The sequence below is a fragment of the Ascidiella aspersa genome, chromosome 2 (assembly GCF_963924565.1).
Source record: "Ascidiella aspersa chromosome 2, kaAscAspe10.2, whole genome shotgun sequence".
In the NCBI taxonomy this organism is placed as follows: domain Eukaryota; kingdom Metazoa; phylum Chordata; class Ascidiacea; order Phlebobranchia; family Ascidiidae; genus Ascidiella; species Ascidiella aspersa.
In genome coordinates, this window is record NC_139448.1 from 14,127,808 (window position 1) to 14,142,078 (window position 14,271).

General features: G+C 36.0%; 1 protein-coding gene across 1 annotated transcript; it reads left to right on the top strand.

Moving 5' to 3' along the window:
* Nucleotides 1-1,072: 1,072 nt before the first annotated feature.
* LOC146163847 (broad substrate specificity ATP-binding cassette transporter ABCG2-like) lies at nucleotides 1,073-13,647 on the top strand. Its single transcript, XM_083380610.1, has 16 exons — nucleotides 1,073-1,173; nucleotides 1,522-1,581; nucleotides 2,192-2,306; nucleotides 3,887-4,039; nucleotides 4,908-5,065; nucleotides 6,204-6,355; nucleotides 7,416-7,508; nucleotides 7,669-7,791; nucleotides 8,185-8,309; nucleotides 10,187-10,272; nucleotides 10,436-10,525; nucleotides 11,628-11,752; nucleotides 12,211-12,365; nucleotides 12,704-12,793; nucleotides 12,866-12,993; nucleotides 13,476-13,647. Exons 2-16 carry the CDS (start codon nucleotides 1,529-1,531, stop codon nucleotides 13,645-13,647), a joined length of 1,818 nt encoding a protein of 605 aa, XP_083236736.1. The 5' UTR covers nucleotides 1,073-1,173; nucleotides 1,522-1,528.
* The last annotated feature ends 624 nt before the right edge of the window (nucleotides 13,648-14,271 follow it).

Below are 14,271 nucleotides of genomic sequence, written 5' to 3' on the forward strand. Positions count from 1 at the left end.
ATGAGGTTCATAATATTCATATGTCGGAACAAGTGGTTCGTTGTCAATAAGTTTTCTGCATAATACGTTAAACCTGTAAGTGTCCGGTATATGCAAATAATGTACACGAAAATGAACAGCGCTGTAATTATCCTTCAAGCCCAAGACGTCGCTCCAGGCAAGAATAAATTAACCTGTTTTTATTAAATTCGCTGGCAGACTCAATCGGCAGCTAATCGATCTTGCTTCAAGGTGAGAGTTGCTAAAAATTACAATTTAGTTTTACAAAATAGTTTAAAAATAGTAAAGACAAAAATCTGCACACTATACTGTCATACTTTATTATTTAATTATTAGAGTTCAATGTCTAACAAATCGTCCAGTTGATTTCCAGAAATTTTCGTTGATCTAGTTAAGTTTTCGTGGCCACATACTTGACGCTTACCTAAAAATAACGTTAAAAGAATTTCGTGTTCGCGCATAAACGCCGTAAGCATTCACCACTGCCGCGGCGAAGATTACACGCCGAACTTCATGTTAATAATTAGGTTGTTTGCGACGTTCGTTTGCCGTTAGGCTTCTATTAAGCATTGACAAGCACTTTAAAGATCGCAGAATATCTCCAAGTACGCTTAAATTTATTTCCAGTGATAGTTTTTGTAAATACTTCTTTTGGAGAAACATAATTTTGTAGGACAAGAAAATTTTAAAATACCGATAAAATTTATTGCTTATTTTGTCGAAAAACGACTTTGTTGCAGCTTCGTTGAATTTTTACTTGATAACTTAATCATTTAACACATTGTGCCGCATCCTGATTATAATTAAAACGAACTTTAAAATATTTAATCATCGTGAAATTTGCACCATATAAAAATGCAGTCAAGCGCCGACGCTTTTTTACTATTAAAAAGTACGTTGTCACAAACTTCCCTGTTTTTTTAGGGCAATATTTTGTGTGTTTAGCCGATAAGCTATTGAAAATCAAGTAATGAGGAATGAAAAGAATGGCAGTCAGTCAAGGGAAAAATCCCTGAAAGGTTCAGAGGTCATTTCGATTGATGTTGACCGCAAGGACAAGTCAGATGCACCAACATTGTCCTTCCAGGATGTCAAATACAAAGTAAACCTGGCACAAGGGTCTTGCGCGTGTGCAAAGAAACTGGTTACCAAGGAAATACTACATGGCGTCAGGTGAAACTAGCGTGCTTACGTTTTATGCTGTTTTCCGTATATTGTTATTATTTGTTACCTATAGCTAATAAACATTTCCATAAACCTAGCACTGTTTACGCCCCGTTTTAAAATAATGTCCGAATTTTTTTTTAACTGCATGACCTTTACAGCAGTTGATCTTAACATAAACGGGTTTTAACACTTTGTTCCGTGGGTCAATTAATTAAGCATAAGCCTTTTAATTTTAATTTTTAATTTTTAACGTTTTGGTTAAAGTGAACCCAAAATGGGAGGGATTTATTCATCTTTTAGCTTACTTTTATTATTAAAAGGTGTATATTCACAATATTTCTACCTTATTAACAGCGGTATTATGAGGCCAGGGCTGAACGCAATCATGGGTCCGACAGGAAGTGGTAAAACATCGTAAGTATATTGTTGCACTTACTAAAACTAGGTTCAAATTTGTCTGTCATACATTGTGTTTCCTGTCACTTGGCAGAAAGGCAACGTCATTAAAGGACCGCCAGAGTTCGGCTCTATACGGTAAAGTCAACCCCAGCGCCACCAAATTTGGCAAAGTTTGATCTTACATAATCATTAATCATAGGTATAGCAAAAGCATTTGTGCGGTGCACGCGTCGGTCAGCTCGTGGCACTGGCTTAACGAAACTAGCGACGAATAACACGCGGACAATAATAAACAGTTACGCAATGCAATGTTATCTGTGAAGGAAAATGTGTTCAAATCGATTTTTTTAGACGCGTTTCGCTTGTTTTATTGCAATCCAAATGACCGTAACTTGTTTTCGCGAACATTTCAAAGTGAGGAAATTAGTACTTGATGTTTTGTTACACAAATCACTTCTCCGTTGTGCAATACATTTTTAATTAACTAGTTAACGACTTCTTGTTAAGCATTTGTGGTTCCACGGATAGAAGTTTTTATAACCTTACACTGGCTAAACGGTATCCGGTATCGTGTTAGACTTGTTTGTTATCAAGTAAACGCCTCCAAATAACTGCGTGATTTCAGATTACTGGACATCTTGTCGAATCGTAAAGACCCAACTGGCCTGACCGGCGAGGTCCTTATCAACGGAATGCCACTGCCGTCCGATTTTAACCACATTAGCGGCTACGTTGTCCAGGTATCGTATGTGCATGGCCGTGAAAACACTGATTAAAAAAACTGGTCTAAATGTCAATTCCGGCAACCAAGGGATTAGTCTAACCGATTTACCCCTAAATGCCAAAATATTTCACCAATGTGTACATCTTATACTTTAAACAAAATTTTATTTTTATTGCTAAACGCCTGTGAGTCTAAGTTGACCCAAGCTGTACTTTCTTCACATATATCTCATATGGCGTCAAAGTGTGTGCTTCTAGTATTTTTAAAGCAATTAATGTTCTTTAATTAGGCATTAATAATACGTAAAATATTCCATTAGTAAAAGAGCTAGGCTTAGGATTTAGATTGAAAAACCTTCAAGGTCCTCAGAGTCAAGGTAAAAGTATAACTTTTTTGAAAGTCAATCTACTTTTTAGAAATAACTCTACAATTATAAAAAAAAAATAAATTGTTCATCTGCAATTCAGTCACTTTTGATTTATTGCCACAAGGTATATGTAGTTTAGTAAAAGAAGGCTGTTAAATAAAGCAGAAGCCGCTACAAAACTGGCAGTTTGGCCGGCTTATAAACACATAAACTAAATAAACAGTCATCTGTAGTAGTTACATGGACTAAAATAAGTTCAGAGAATGTGACCATGAGCACTGTAAAAAAAAGTAATTAAGATATTACTATGAAAGTAATAAGATATTACGACCAAAATCTAGTTCGAAGATGAAATTTGTCGCTTACCGCGTACAAAGATCATCCAAGACCCAGATAGGAAATGGTCGTTGGTGAATCACTATGGCTTCTAAAAGGTTAAATACTTAATTAAGTAAATGATACTCAAAAAAAACATACGCTTTGACGGAAAATTCTCGTTACGCATATCAACCATAATCTGGTTTACAGCAATCATACTGTGATATTGTATCATTGATCACAGCAACGCAAACTATTACTCCCTCGATAAATTGTGGATAAAACGTTCGGCGCTCGAGGGTAAAATAGTTTAACGATTTTAAACACGATTTTTTGCTTTTGTTTACTGACAACTAGGCGCGGCGAGCGAGCGCGGTTCTTATCTTGTTTATGTTGACACAACTGTGACTTCTGCAAGTTGGTGCATGGTTCATCAACAAACAACCTAAATCTACTTAATTGGCCGAGAACAGTTTAATATATTTTTTCACAATTGAAAAGCTTTTCGTAACTTGGTCAAAAAGAGTTAAACAAACATGCTACATATCCATTTGCAAGAATGTGTTCGAGGTTGTGTAATAAACCTAACTTTCGATGTAATTACTTATGACCGCAGCAGCTGAACGGACAACTATAGGCGGAGCTTAATTGTCAAGAAGCTGCAATTATCAACAAGTGTCTGTAATCGCAAATAAAACTTGAGCTATACTGAGCGAGACTTGTTATGCTTGAAATAGGAGACGTTAATTAAAGGCGCAGTAAACAGAGCACTTGTCAAGCTATAAAATTACCTAAATGATATATGCGCGCCCATGTCACACTTACAAAATATTTTTCGTTCCTAAAGGAACAGAAATGATATACCGTACGTTCTACAACTGACAACAAGCGATTTGTTTTTACTTTGGCAGAGTGATATTCTGATTGGAACCCTAACGGTGCGCGAAAACCTTTGGTTCTCGGCCAACCTTCGTTTGCCGACCAGCACTGACCGGAAAACAAAACTGAAGAGAATCGAAGATGTCATCGCCGACCTCGGAATAACACATTGTGTAGACACCAAGGTAAAATGCGGCCTATAGAGAGAGTCGCTCTCCCAACTCCTACGGTTCTTTTAAAGTAGATTTCTCGACAAATCACGTTTTGACAATAATTTCACAGTACGGTGGAAACCATAAAACATGCTTATGAAGAACTTTTTGCATAATAAACTACCAACTAGCCTGCCACATATTTCGTAAGATAATAATTGTTCTACTTTATTTCAGTAAAAAACGGGGAAGTTTGCCTCAATTGAGCAAAACAGTATAAAACCGCTGTCGATTTTTTAGTTGGATACATCACGTATAAAGTTTAACTTGCATTTCACCTAATTGTCAAAATTTTTATTGCATTTCTTTTTCATGCTTATGTGAATATTTGTGTTTAAATTATACGGGAAAGAGCCAATATAATCTCGAATCAAGCCTGGCTAGGCTGTAAATTATAAATGACTGGTGAAATAAAAAGAGAAATTGAAATAAAAATGAACTTGCTCTATCAATATTTGTAATGGTTTTTTAGTTTGCTTATCGAGTAAATTTTAGGACTTTTTTTTGAAGGCTCAAAACGATTCTAAAATTGTTTTAAATAAAATTAAACAGTCCTTTAAGTTATGAATTTATTACTGTAAGGTAATGTAACAAAGAAAATAATAGTCAAAACTTAGTGAGACTTCAGGTTCCAATAAACTGCGTATAGTCACAGTAAAATACAAATTATGTGAATAATTCGGATTAATCGTCTCTGTTTTTTGCCAACAAAACTGTGTGAGATCCTTCACAAACAAGCAACAATATTTCGGCGTAACATTTTGCGGCTTTATGTTGCGTACACGATCCAGTATATTGACGTGTAAAACTTAAATGAATAACAAGTCACTTTGCAAAACAGGTCGGCAACGAAATGATTCGAGGTATTTCTGGCGGGGAAAAGAAACGGGTGTCCATAGCAATGGAGCTGATATGCGCCCCTTCTGTTTTGTTCCTCGACGAACCGACATCCGGCCTGGATGCCTCAACTGCGAGAACCGTGCTGCGGCACCTCAAGAGGTTGTTAGATTGAAATTGACAGTGTTGTAATGACATAAGACAATTACTTGCTTTAAGTGCACTCAAGTCACTATTTTCAAATGACTTGACTTAAGTCATTAGGGCAAAATGACTTCACTTGACTTAAGTTTTTCGGACAAATTACTTGACTTGACTTAAGTATTTTCTTTTAAATTTTGGTTATTTATTCAAATTTTTGCACATAAAACATTTTGCTTTCTATATGTTACCCTTTTTTTAACTTTTAGTTCAGTTATTGCTCATAATCAAACGAGTTTACACATTCTAATACTTTAACGTTTTATTTTTACGACAAGGAAGTGACTTGCAGTTGACTTGCTCTAATTATAACTTAACTTGACTTGCGTAACTCATGACTTTGACTGGGACTCGACTAGTTATTTATTAAAAAATACTTGACTGGGACTTAAGTCATTTTAAAATGACTTGTTTACAACACTGGAAGTTGAGATATTTTCATCTTGTCATCAATATTCGTATATGCTCAAGTGTTAACTCACCTTGAGGTTTTAAATCACAAACCATATTCGTAACAAACGTCGATTTTTATGTGCTAATTGTGACACGCCAAATGCTTGCTAATCAACCGCGATCCGAACATGAATCTGTTAGGTGTGAAGAAAAACATCAATTGTTTTGTCAAGCACACACAAAAAAAGAATAAAAGTTTTCGCCACGCTTGAATAACTTACGCATCACTATGACCAAAACGTTATGGAGTCATATCCTTTTGCGGGTCATCGGATTTTTCTGTGCATAAAACTTAGACTGTTCTACAATGTGAGCATGATTGGGTCATGGCATCTCAAAATAAATAAAATGTTTGTTACACCCAGAACTGCGGAGTCACTTCTGGAGGGGGGTATTTTACATCCACTTATCGTTGGTGGGTGAGTAATATGACAAGTGAGTTGTATATTCATCTTATAGTAGTTAGGTGGATGGATAAATACAAGGATGTGGAGACTGAAGCAGACTCGACAGATTCATTTGATAAGGCTTGAGTCGGATTTGGATTTGACTTTATTTATTCATTCTATTTTGTTTCGAAAATTTATAAAAAAAAATATGCTGTATTGTATGCCTAAGCTGATCGAACGATTGTTGCCTGCACCAGATTGGCTGAAAGCGGTCGCACGATAATCCTATCTATACACCAACCTCGTTACTCCATCTTTCGTCTCTTCGACACACTCACCTTGCTTTCAAGCGGACGCTGCGTTTTCCACGGTCCGTGCCAGGAAGCCTTACAGTATTTCGAGTCCATAGGTAAGTAATCCTTATTTGGACTTAGTTATTGTTTCAACGTTTGAATCTATCGACTATAGTTTACAGCAGGGGCGTGCAACTGTTTATCGCAGCGGGCTATAATGTATAACTATGATGGTGGTGCGGGCCGGACAATCGAACAACATATATATTTTTTAAACAAATTTTTTATTGGAAAACCGTGTAGAATCAAGTTACTCATTAAGCGATTAATGAGATGTGTGATATCTTCTCTGACCAGAGATCTTGTTAGTTTTGGCAGAAGTGCCAACTCGAAGTTCACTTATCAGTCGCTCATCTGTGAGCTGATTCCTGAATTTTGTCTTAAACAGGCTTTTCTTTTTCGGCAATTGCTTTCGATAACTTGTAGCCCAGTTTTGTAACAAGCTCAACGTCTTTCTTATAACAATGAAATACCTCTTGTTGTTTGCTCAAAGACTTTTTCAATTGCAGCATTTTATCAACCCGCAATTGACCTACAACGCTATCATAATTAGCACAGTGTTTTCAACTATAGTGTCCCTTAGAAATTATACTCTTTTATTATTGATATAACGTTTTGACAAGCAGGCAAACTACATCTTGCTTGTTAAATTTCCACCTTTAATAATCAACCTTTCTTTTTTGCAAGCAAAACAAGGCAGTTTTACTACAATGCACACTATGACGCAATAATAGAGGTTCGGACAGTGTGACGTAATACAAATTGATAAATGCCAATGATTCCGTTACAAATAACTTCTTAAACAATGCAAAATTTAAAAAAACAATGGGCTACTTGACGTAGTCTGTGCGGGCCACGTAAATAGGTCTCGCGGGCCGTGCTGTGGCCCGCGGGCCGTATGTTGCACGCCTCTGGTTTACAGCGTTTTAAAAATTCAAAATCTTGAAAGGGCGCCTTCGTAAGGACTTACCGAAGTCTGTCGGCCTATATCATCATTGGTCTGAAATACTAACTATGGTAACTTTACATGATAAAAAGTGCGCAACTAAATTAATAAGGGTTACTGTATTTGGTCGGCAGCAGTATCGTTAGACATTAGTGTTTTTTGTCCACCAGACTATATTTGCGAGCCACACAACAATCCGGCAGATTTTTTTCTTGATGTTATCAATGTGGACTCGACAGCGCTAAATGGAGAAGTGAAAAAAGGTAAAATAAATATTAACGAACAAATATCACTACTCCTCTGGTAACTACTCCTCTGGTAATTGTTTTTGATTTATATTACCATGCCTGGTAGCAACAGTTTATATAAATATCACTACATGTATTTTCCCTAATTTTTTTAACCAAAAACATTGGTTAACAGAAACAGAAAAAGCAGATGACAATCCGTCTGACAGCAGTGTGACCGTTTTGGAAAGAAAGTTCAAATCGTCGCTCATACACCAAGAACTGCTTGCTAGCTTAGATGAAATAAAACGAAACACTAGTAGGTCGAAGTATGAGTAGGTTTGTCCAATTTTTCAGTACGGGTGTGTTAACACCCGCCGACAAAATCAATTTGTAAGCAGGCAAATATTTCGGTCATTTGTAAACAATGTCAGTAGCATTTGACTCCTTTACTTCGTGCTTAAAAAAATTAAAGCGACAATAACGGATGTGTTGACCAAACACAACTGCATGACTTAAATATATGTTTCCTTGGCTTATCGATTTTGTGTAGTGCATTATGGGCTTAGAAATAGCATATTCATAAAAAAGCATCCATCGGTAACCTATATGGTAAAATGTTGTTTTCTAAAATCAGCAATCAATTTGGGACATTGCCATTTAGAAGAAGAGAAACGATTTTTATATCTATTAATTGAGCACTCTTCTAAAGGTCAAAATCAGAATACAACCCAGTCAAGAAGAGGATACCCGACCTCTTATCTGCACCAATTCTCTGTGCTGGCGAGAAGAACCTTTATTAGCGTCATAAAGAATCCAATAGCGAGCATTGCCAATGTAAGTTCTAATTGGCTGGCACTCAAATCGATTTTATTTTAATTCACGTTTTAACACACGTTGTTTGTTAAAAACTTTCTTTTTCTTTTTTTTATTTGTAAATCATATACAGATTCAAACAACGTCGCTAAAGTTCAAAACACTGACTGTACTAAGATCTAATACAGGGGCGTGCAACCTGCGGCCCGCGGAACCAAAATATCTCTGCGCAGCAAAGTAGTTTTTCACCGCGAATCTCGATCTAAATAAGTTTTCACAGCTGAGAAAATTTGTCGCTTTTAAGGTGGCATTGTTACGTTAAACTATTTCAGGACTCCCTACTTCACGGCCTGTCGGATGCCTGAGCACTACACGAGACTTATCTGTTTAGTATATAATATAGGACGACAGAGGCGAACTAACATATAAAACATAAAACAATCGAAGCGCGTAATATAAAGCGACCAGAGATTAAAATAGGGCGTAAACGACGACGATCTAAACGGGTGGTTATCCCTGCCTTGCCCAGCCTGACTGTCACCATTCGTTTTCCACTACGCGAAACACAACGAAAGAAAAAATGGTGTGTGTCAAACGTAACTAATTATTAGGTGTAAACGGAAAAGTGATAAGATAAGAAATAAAGCGTGAAAGGTGAGGGGCATAAGTGGAAAGGCAAGAAAAGTTAAGTTAGTGACAACGCAATAGTGAACATAAGGCAAAAACAACACACAATGAACGATAAAACATTTTGTGCAAGAGCAAATTGTTCGGTTCAACGTACGTGTGAGATCAATTTTTTTGTCGTAGTCACTAACACAGTGGTAGGCCAACTGTGAACCGCGAGTTATTTTTGAATAGCTTGGTGTTATCATCTACTGTAGTTGTTGGCCGCATGATAGCCGTACATTCATTGCACTTTATTTTAACAATTGGTGTGGCCTATAATGTTTTAAATTGGCTAAGATTGGAAAGACCCAGCACGTGCCAAATGTGGTCTTGTGAGCCTGTAAAACTATATTTTTTGCCAACTTTAACTCTATGTAAACGCAAATTTTTCGCGCTTCGCGCGTAATTTACTTTTTATATAATGTTTTATATAGCATGGCAATGTTTTGGTCAAAAAGCGCCGTAGAATATTTCACCTTAAAACCAAATATCCCCCTGAATCCGCCACTGTGTGGTTTCACGTAGTGGGCCTTTAAGTAGTTCTGAAAGGACTACTTTGGGCCGCAACAAAAAGTTTGCCGACCACTGCACTAACATGTAGACGACGAGATAAGCAAGTGGTCCGTGATCTAATCCGAATACACATATTTGGCCCGGCATTATGAAAGGTTGCACGCCCCTGATCTAATACCCACTTTTTTATACAGTGTTAAACACCAATCGAAAGTCTTGTGGACTTTTGAGTGGTCGTAATTGTTTCAGGGTGCTCTAATTGTTAATGGATTTGTTTTGGTGTTTTTGTATATTTTATTTTTTATGTGTTTAATTTCTTCATGACTAGGCTATACCTAACCAAGGGGACATCTCAAAACACCACGTGTGATTAACAACATATGTTAACGAACTGAAAATTCCTTAGCTATTACATGCTTGTCGTAAATGGATTGCAAAAGAAAACTTTATTTTGCAGATAATGATTTAGTTGCGAGCTCTTTTATGGGAATTGAACCTCGAATATTGAAAACATTAAGCTCGAAAAATAAAGATTTAAAAAAATTGTTATAATAGTGAAATCCGTAGGCCATCCCCTCCCGGATAACACTGAGTTGAAGTTTCTATAGGCTACCTGTTGTTTTGCCCGCCTCTTTACAAAATAAATTTTAGTACGAATATGGTTCAAGGGCATAACGCACGTTTCAAGGTAATAACCACTTTAAAAATGTTTTCAGCTTGTTGCCAGTTTGATTGTCAGCCTTCTTTTTGGATTGCTCTTCTTTCAAGTGGAAAACGACCCTGACCACGGATCGCAAAACAGGTACACTCCTGTATGGTAGGCCTAAATTTGGCGATTTACTTCACATGTACTTCTTTTTATAGGATTTGTATAACAGGTAGCCTACAATTTACAAAAATACATTCAAAAACATTTTTTACTTGTTATTTCGAGAAAAAATGTTAATTCCCCATATATTTTTCAGATTTGGGGTCATCTTCTTCTTTATAGCAAATCTGCTTTTTGGCTCAATAAACTGCATACAAGTATTTGTTAAAGAACGGCATATATTCTAGTAAGTGAGTTAGTTAAATTATTATCTGTCACAACCATTGCCTAAGTTTAGATTTATTTGGAATAAATGGGTCTTTTTTTGAAATAAACTCCTAAAGCTAGGGTCTGCGTCTACCTATAGATTAGGAGCCTAAAAATCGGTAAACGGTTTAACTGTACAGAAAGCATAAAACTCACTTTAATATTGAACAAGATTAATTACATGATGTAGTTAAATTCAGTATTACAAAGGGGATTTTTTTCATAATGAATTATTTAATTACTAATACATGTAATAGGGGTTCACGTTTTAACAGTAGGCTACAAATAGCAATATTAATGTTTTACTTTAAAATTCCTTGATAGCATCCTACTCGATGACTAGAACATGGATGGTTCTTATATTTTGCGGGGACAGTTTATAGTTTCTGTAAGTGTTTTTTTACTGGAGGAGGGGTGCAATAAAATCTTATAGGAGCGCGAGCTCTCGGCGTTTGGACCTCTTTCAATTATATTTGCTACGTTAATTTGAGTTCATTTATATTTGGTTCGGGTTATTTGTTGTCAGAACAATTTGGTAAAGCTTATGGAGATATTAGAACACAGATTATAGTCTAATATCGTTGATAAATCTGGTGTTTTTGTCGATACGCTCGAAGTATTTTTAGCACAGACCCTAATTTTTTCCCGTGTAAAATTAAACTGACTGACTTTTATAGATTTACAAAATATTTCAAAGTTACACGCCAACCAGTTTTCCTTAACCTTTTTCTAGTCTACCCAAATACTAAACTAAGCACAATAGGAAGCTTTGTCGATCCGATCATCTCACTAAACTTTTGAAAATTGAACAAAGCATAATTAATAGCAAATTCGAATTTGATTAGGCTAATATGAGCCATTGCAGAGAATTTTAGCCGATCAGCAACTAATATTTTGAGCTATAGGCCTATCTGTTGTTTTGGTGGAGTTATGTTGCTTTATGGTGTGTTAACCCAGTGTTTATGCCACCCAACTTGTTACCATATAAACACGTTTGCTTTGGCCTTCTTGGCCCCTGTTTTATTGTGGACTGACTCTATAGTCTGCATCATCCTGTTTCAACAATAGTTTACCATTTTTAGTCACGAATATGTTTCCGGATACTATTCTGTGCTTCCCTACTTTCTGGCCAAGCTTGTGGGAGATTTGATTCCAATGAGGACTATTGCACCAATCATAATGGCGTGTATCTCTTATTGGATGATCGGTAAGTGCAACTAAACGTATCTGTCAGGGAAAGCGTTGGCAAACTTGTGCCACACGTATCAAAGAAGGTCAGACCAATAATACGCATAAAGCAAAAATTTACGCCCGTTATAATGTTTCTGTGTAGTAACATAAACATACAAGAAATAACTCAATAGCTTCTTGACGGGTTGTTATCAAAAATGAATTGATTGAAGTCGAAGTTTAAAAACTTTCAGTTAAAGCATTTGAAAACAATCTGCGAAAAGATTCGGAAACCTAATATTTTTTTTGCTTTTTTTAAATTAACTTCAAATTAAAATTTGAGATCCTATAATTAGTTTTCTTAAATTAGATTAAAATATTAAACCTGCAGAAACCGCGATAACTAGAAAGTAAACGCGCGTAAATTAAAAACAACACCTTGTAATCATAATCATAAATTGTTGATGGTTTGTTTAGTTTTTATACTTTGTACAGGCTTGAAACCCACAGCTGCCGCTTTTTTCACGTTTCTGCTTATCTTGGTTCTCACCGGTTACGCAGCAATTTCCATTGCAATATGCTTGTCGGTGTTGTGCGGAAGTTTCGACGTGGCCAACGTTTGCATCACGCTCGTTTTTATTCTAAACTTTGTAAGGTTTACACGTTCCGTTTGCAAAAGGCCCTGACATTACTAAGGCCTAAATACCTTCAGTTACTTAACGATATGTAGCCTCTTTTGCATTTTTACTAAATTGCATAATGCTTGTATGACGACTGAATGTTTAATTCTAGGATAATTAATAATAAAAAAAAATACATTTAAAAATATTATAAAAAAACGCTGAAAACTATAGGCTACGTTGCCCGATCTAACGGAAAATTAAGGACAAAAACAATTTTAAGTACCGTAGGCTATTTAGCCTACATAATATTGCAAAGGCCGTAAGTGTCAATTCCCGTAAGTTACTAATTTAAAAAAAATGTTCAGCTGTATTGTGGAATGATGGTGAACGTGGATACCCTAATGCCGTGGCTTGGATGGATACGTTATCTGAGTATCGCATTTTATTCTTTTTCTGTAAGTAAAATTCACAAAATGTTTACTACAATCCTGCTACCGGTACCAATTGCTTATATTTGGCATTTATAGGGTCTTAGCATTAACGAGTTTCAAGGACTGACTTTTACTCTGTGCGATCAATCTGCTAAGTTAAGCAACACATCGGAAAGAGGAGTTGAATACCTTGCGTTGGAAAAATTGGAAAATACGTCGAACTGGTAATTTTTTTCCATATATAAGCGTTTGGCGTTGTTTAGCTAGATAAGTTGGCTGAGTGCTGAAGTTCGGCATAAACACCAAAATTGAAAGTTTAATAAAGACCTGTAAATCACTTTTTGGTTAGTGCGAACCCCTTAGCACGATTTACGACAATTAAATTGCAAAAATCGTTTAGAAACGATAATTATATAGACTAAAACTTTTTATCATAAACTAGGGTGGTTTACAAATGTAGTGCGATACTGTAGGCTACTATACATATTTATTAGCTTATATTTTATGGTGACTACTTGATGGAATCTACTGGATAACCGAAAATGCTTTAACATACAGAAAAGGCCAATGAATCATATTATACTATTAAAACAACTTATTTATTTAATAAGACAAATTATAAACACCTACGGCATTTATTTTTTCATTAGCCTACGTCGTTAAGTCTACTACTAAAAGGCTAGGAAAATTTGTAAATTGCATTCAGTGTTTCTGTTCGCGGTGAAAAATTTCTTGAGAAGCAGCTTTCCATCGGAAACGGCAGCGATGACCTCAGCAGCTGGGCTTTGTGGTCCAACGTTGTTGCACTGGCAACAATCACAGTCGGCCTACTAACACTGACCTTCATTCAACTATCCAGAACAAAGACCAAGCTGTAAATTAGTGCTACTAAAACGCCCTCGTGTTTGTTGTTTTGCAATAACCTTTGTTAATACATGTTGCTTGCCGGGAGAGTTTGGGTTGTTTTTGGTCGAAAAGTTACAGAAACATTTAGGTATTGGCTATAGACCTACAGAGCTTGTATAAGGCTTTTACCGCCGTAGTTTAGTTTTAATCGAAAAGCAACGGGTATAGAAGACTAATTAGAAAATACCTCTCAAAAAGATTTAAAACTATGTGCTAAGCAAGTATACTAAACCTTAAAGTACCTAAGCCAATGGTTTTCAAAAAGAATTAAAGTTGCTTGTTTTATGACATTAGGCTATCTCTCGCACTGTTAAAGCGTTTCGGGTAAATAATTATACTACTTTTACCACTGCATTCGGTGCCAATTAAGAGATCACCACGAAATACGTGAAGTCACAGATTAACGAGTTTCTCTTTATTTTATCTGAACCTTTAATGCCGTTTAACTGTTCCTTTTTACGTGCTTTAACTTTGGGAGGCTAACGGATGGCCTAAGTTAGGTTGCCCAAAATATTTTTGATTTGTCCAATAACATCACTAATAGCAGAGAATACGATTATTTAAAAACGGATTGTTTTTAGGAATAACCTTAAAAC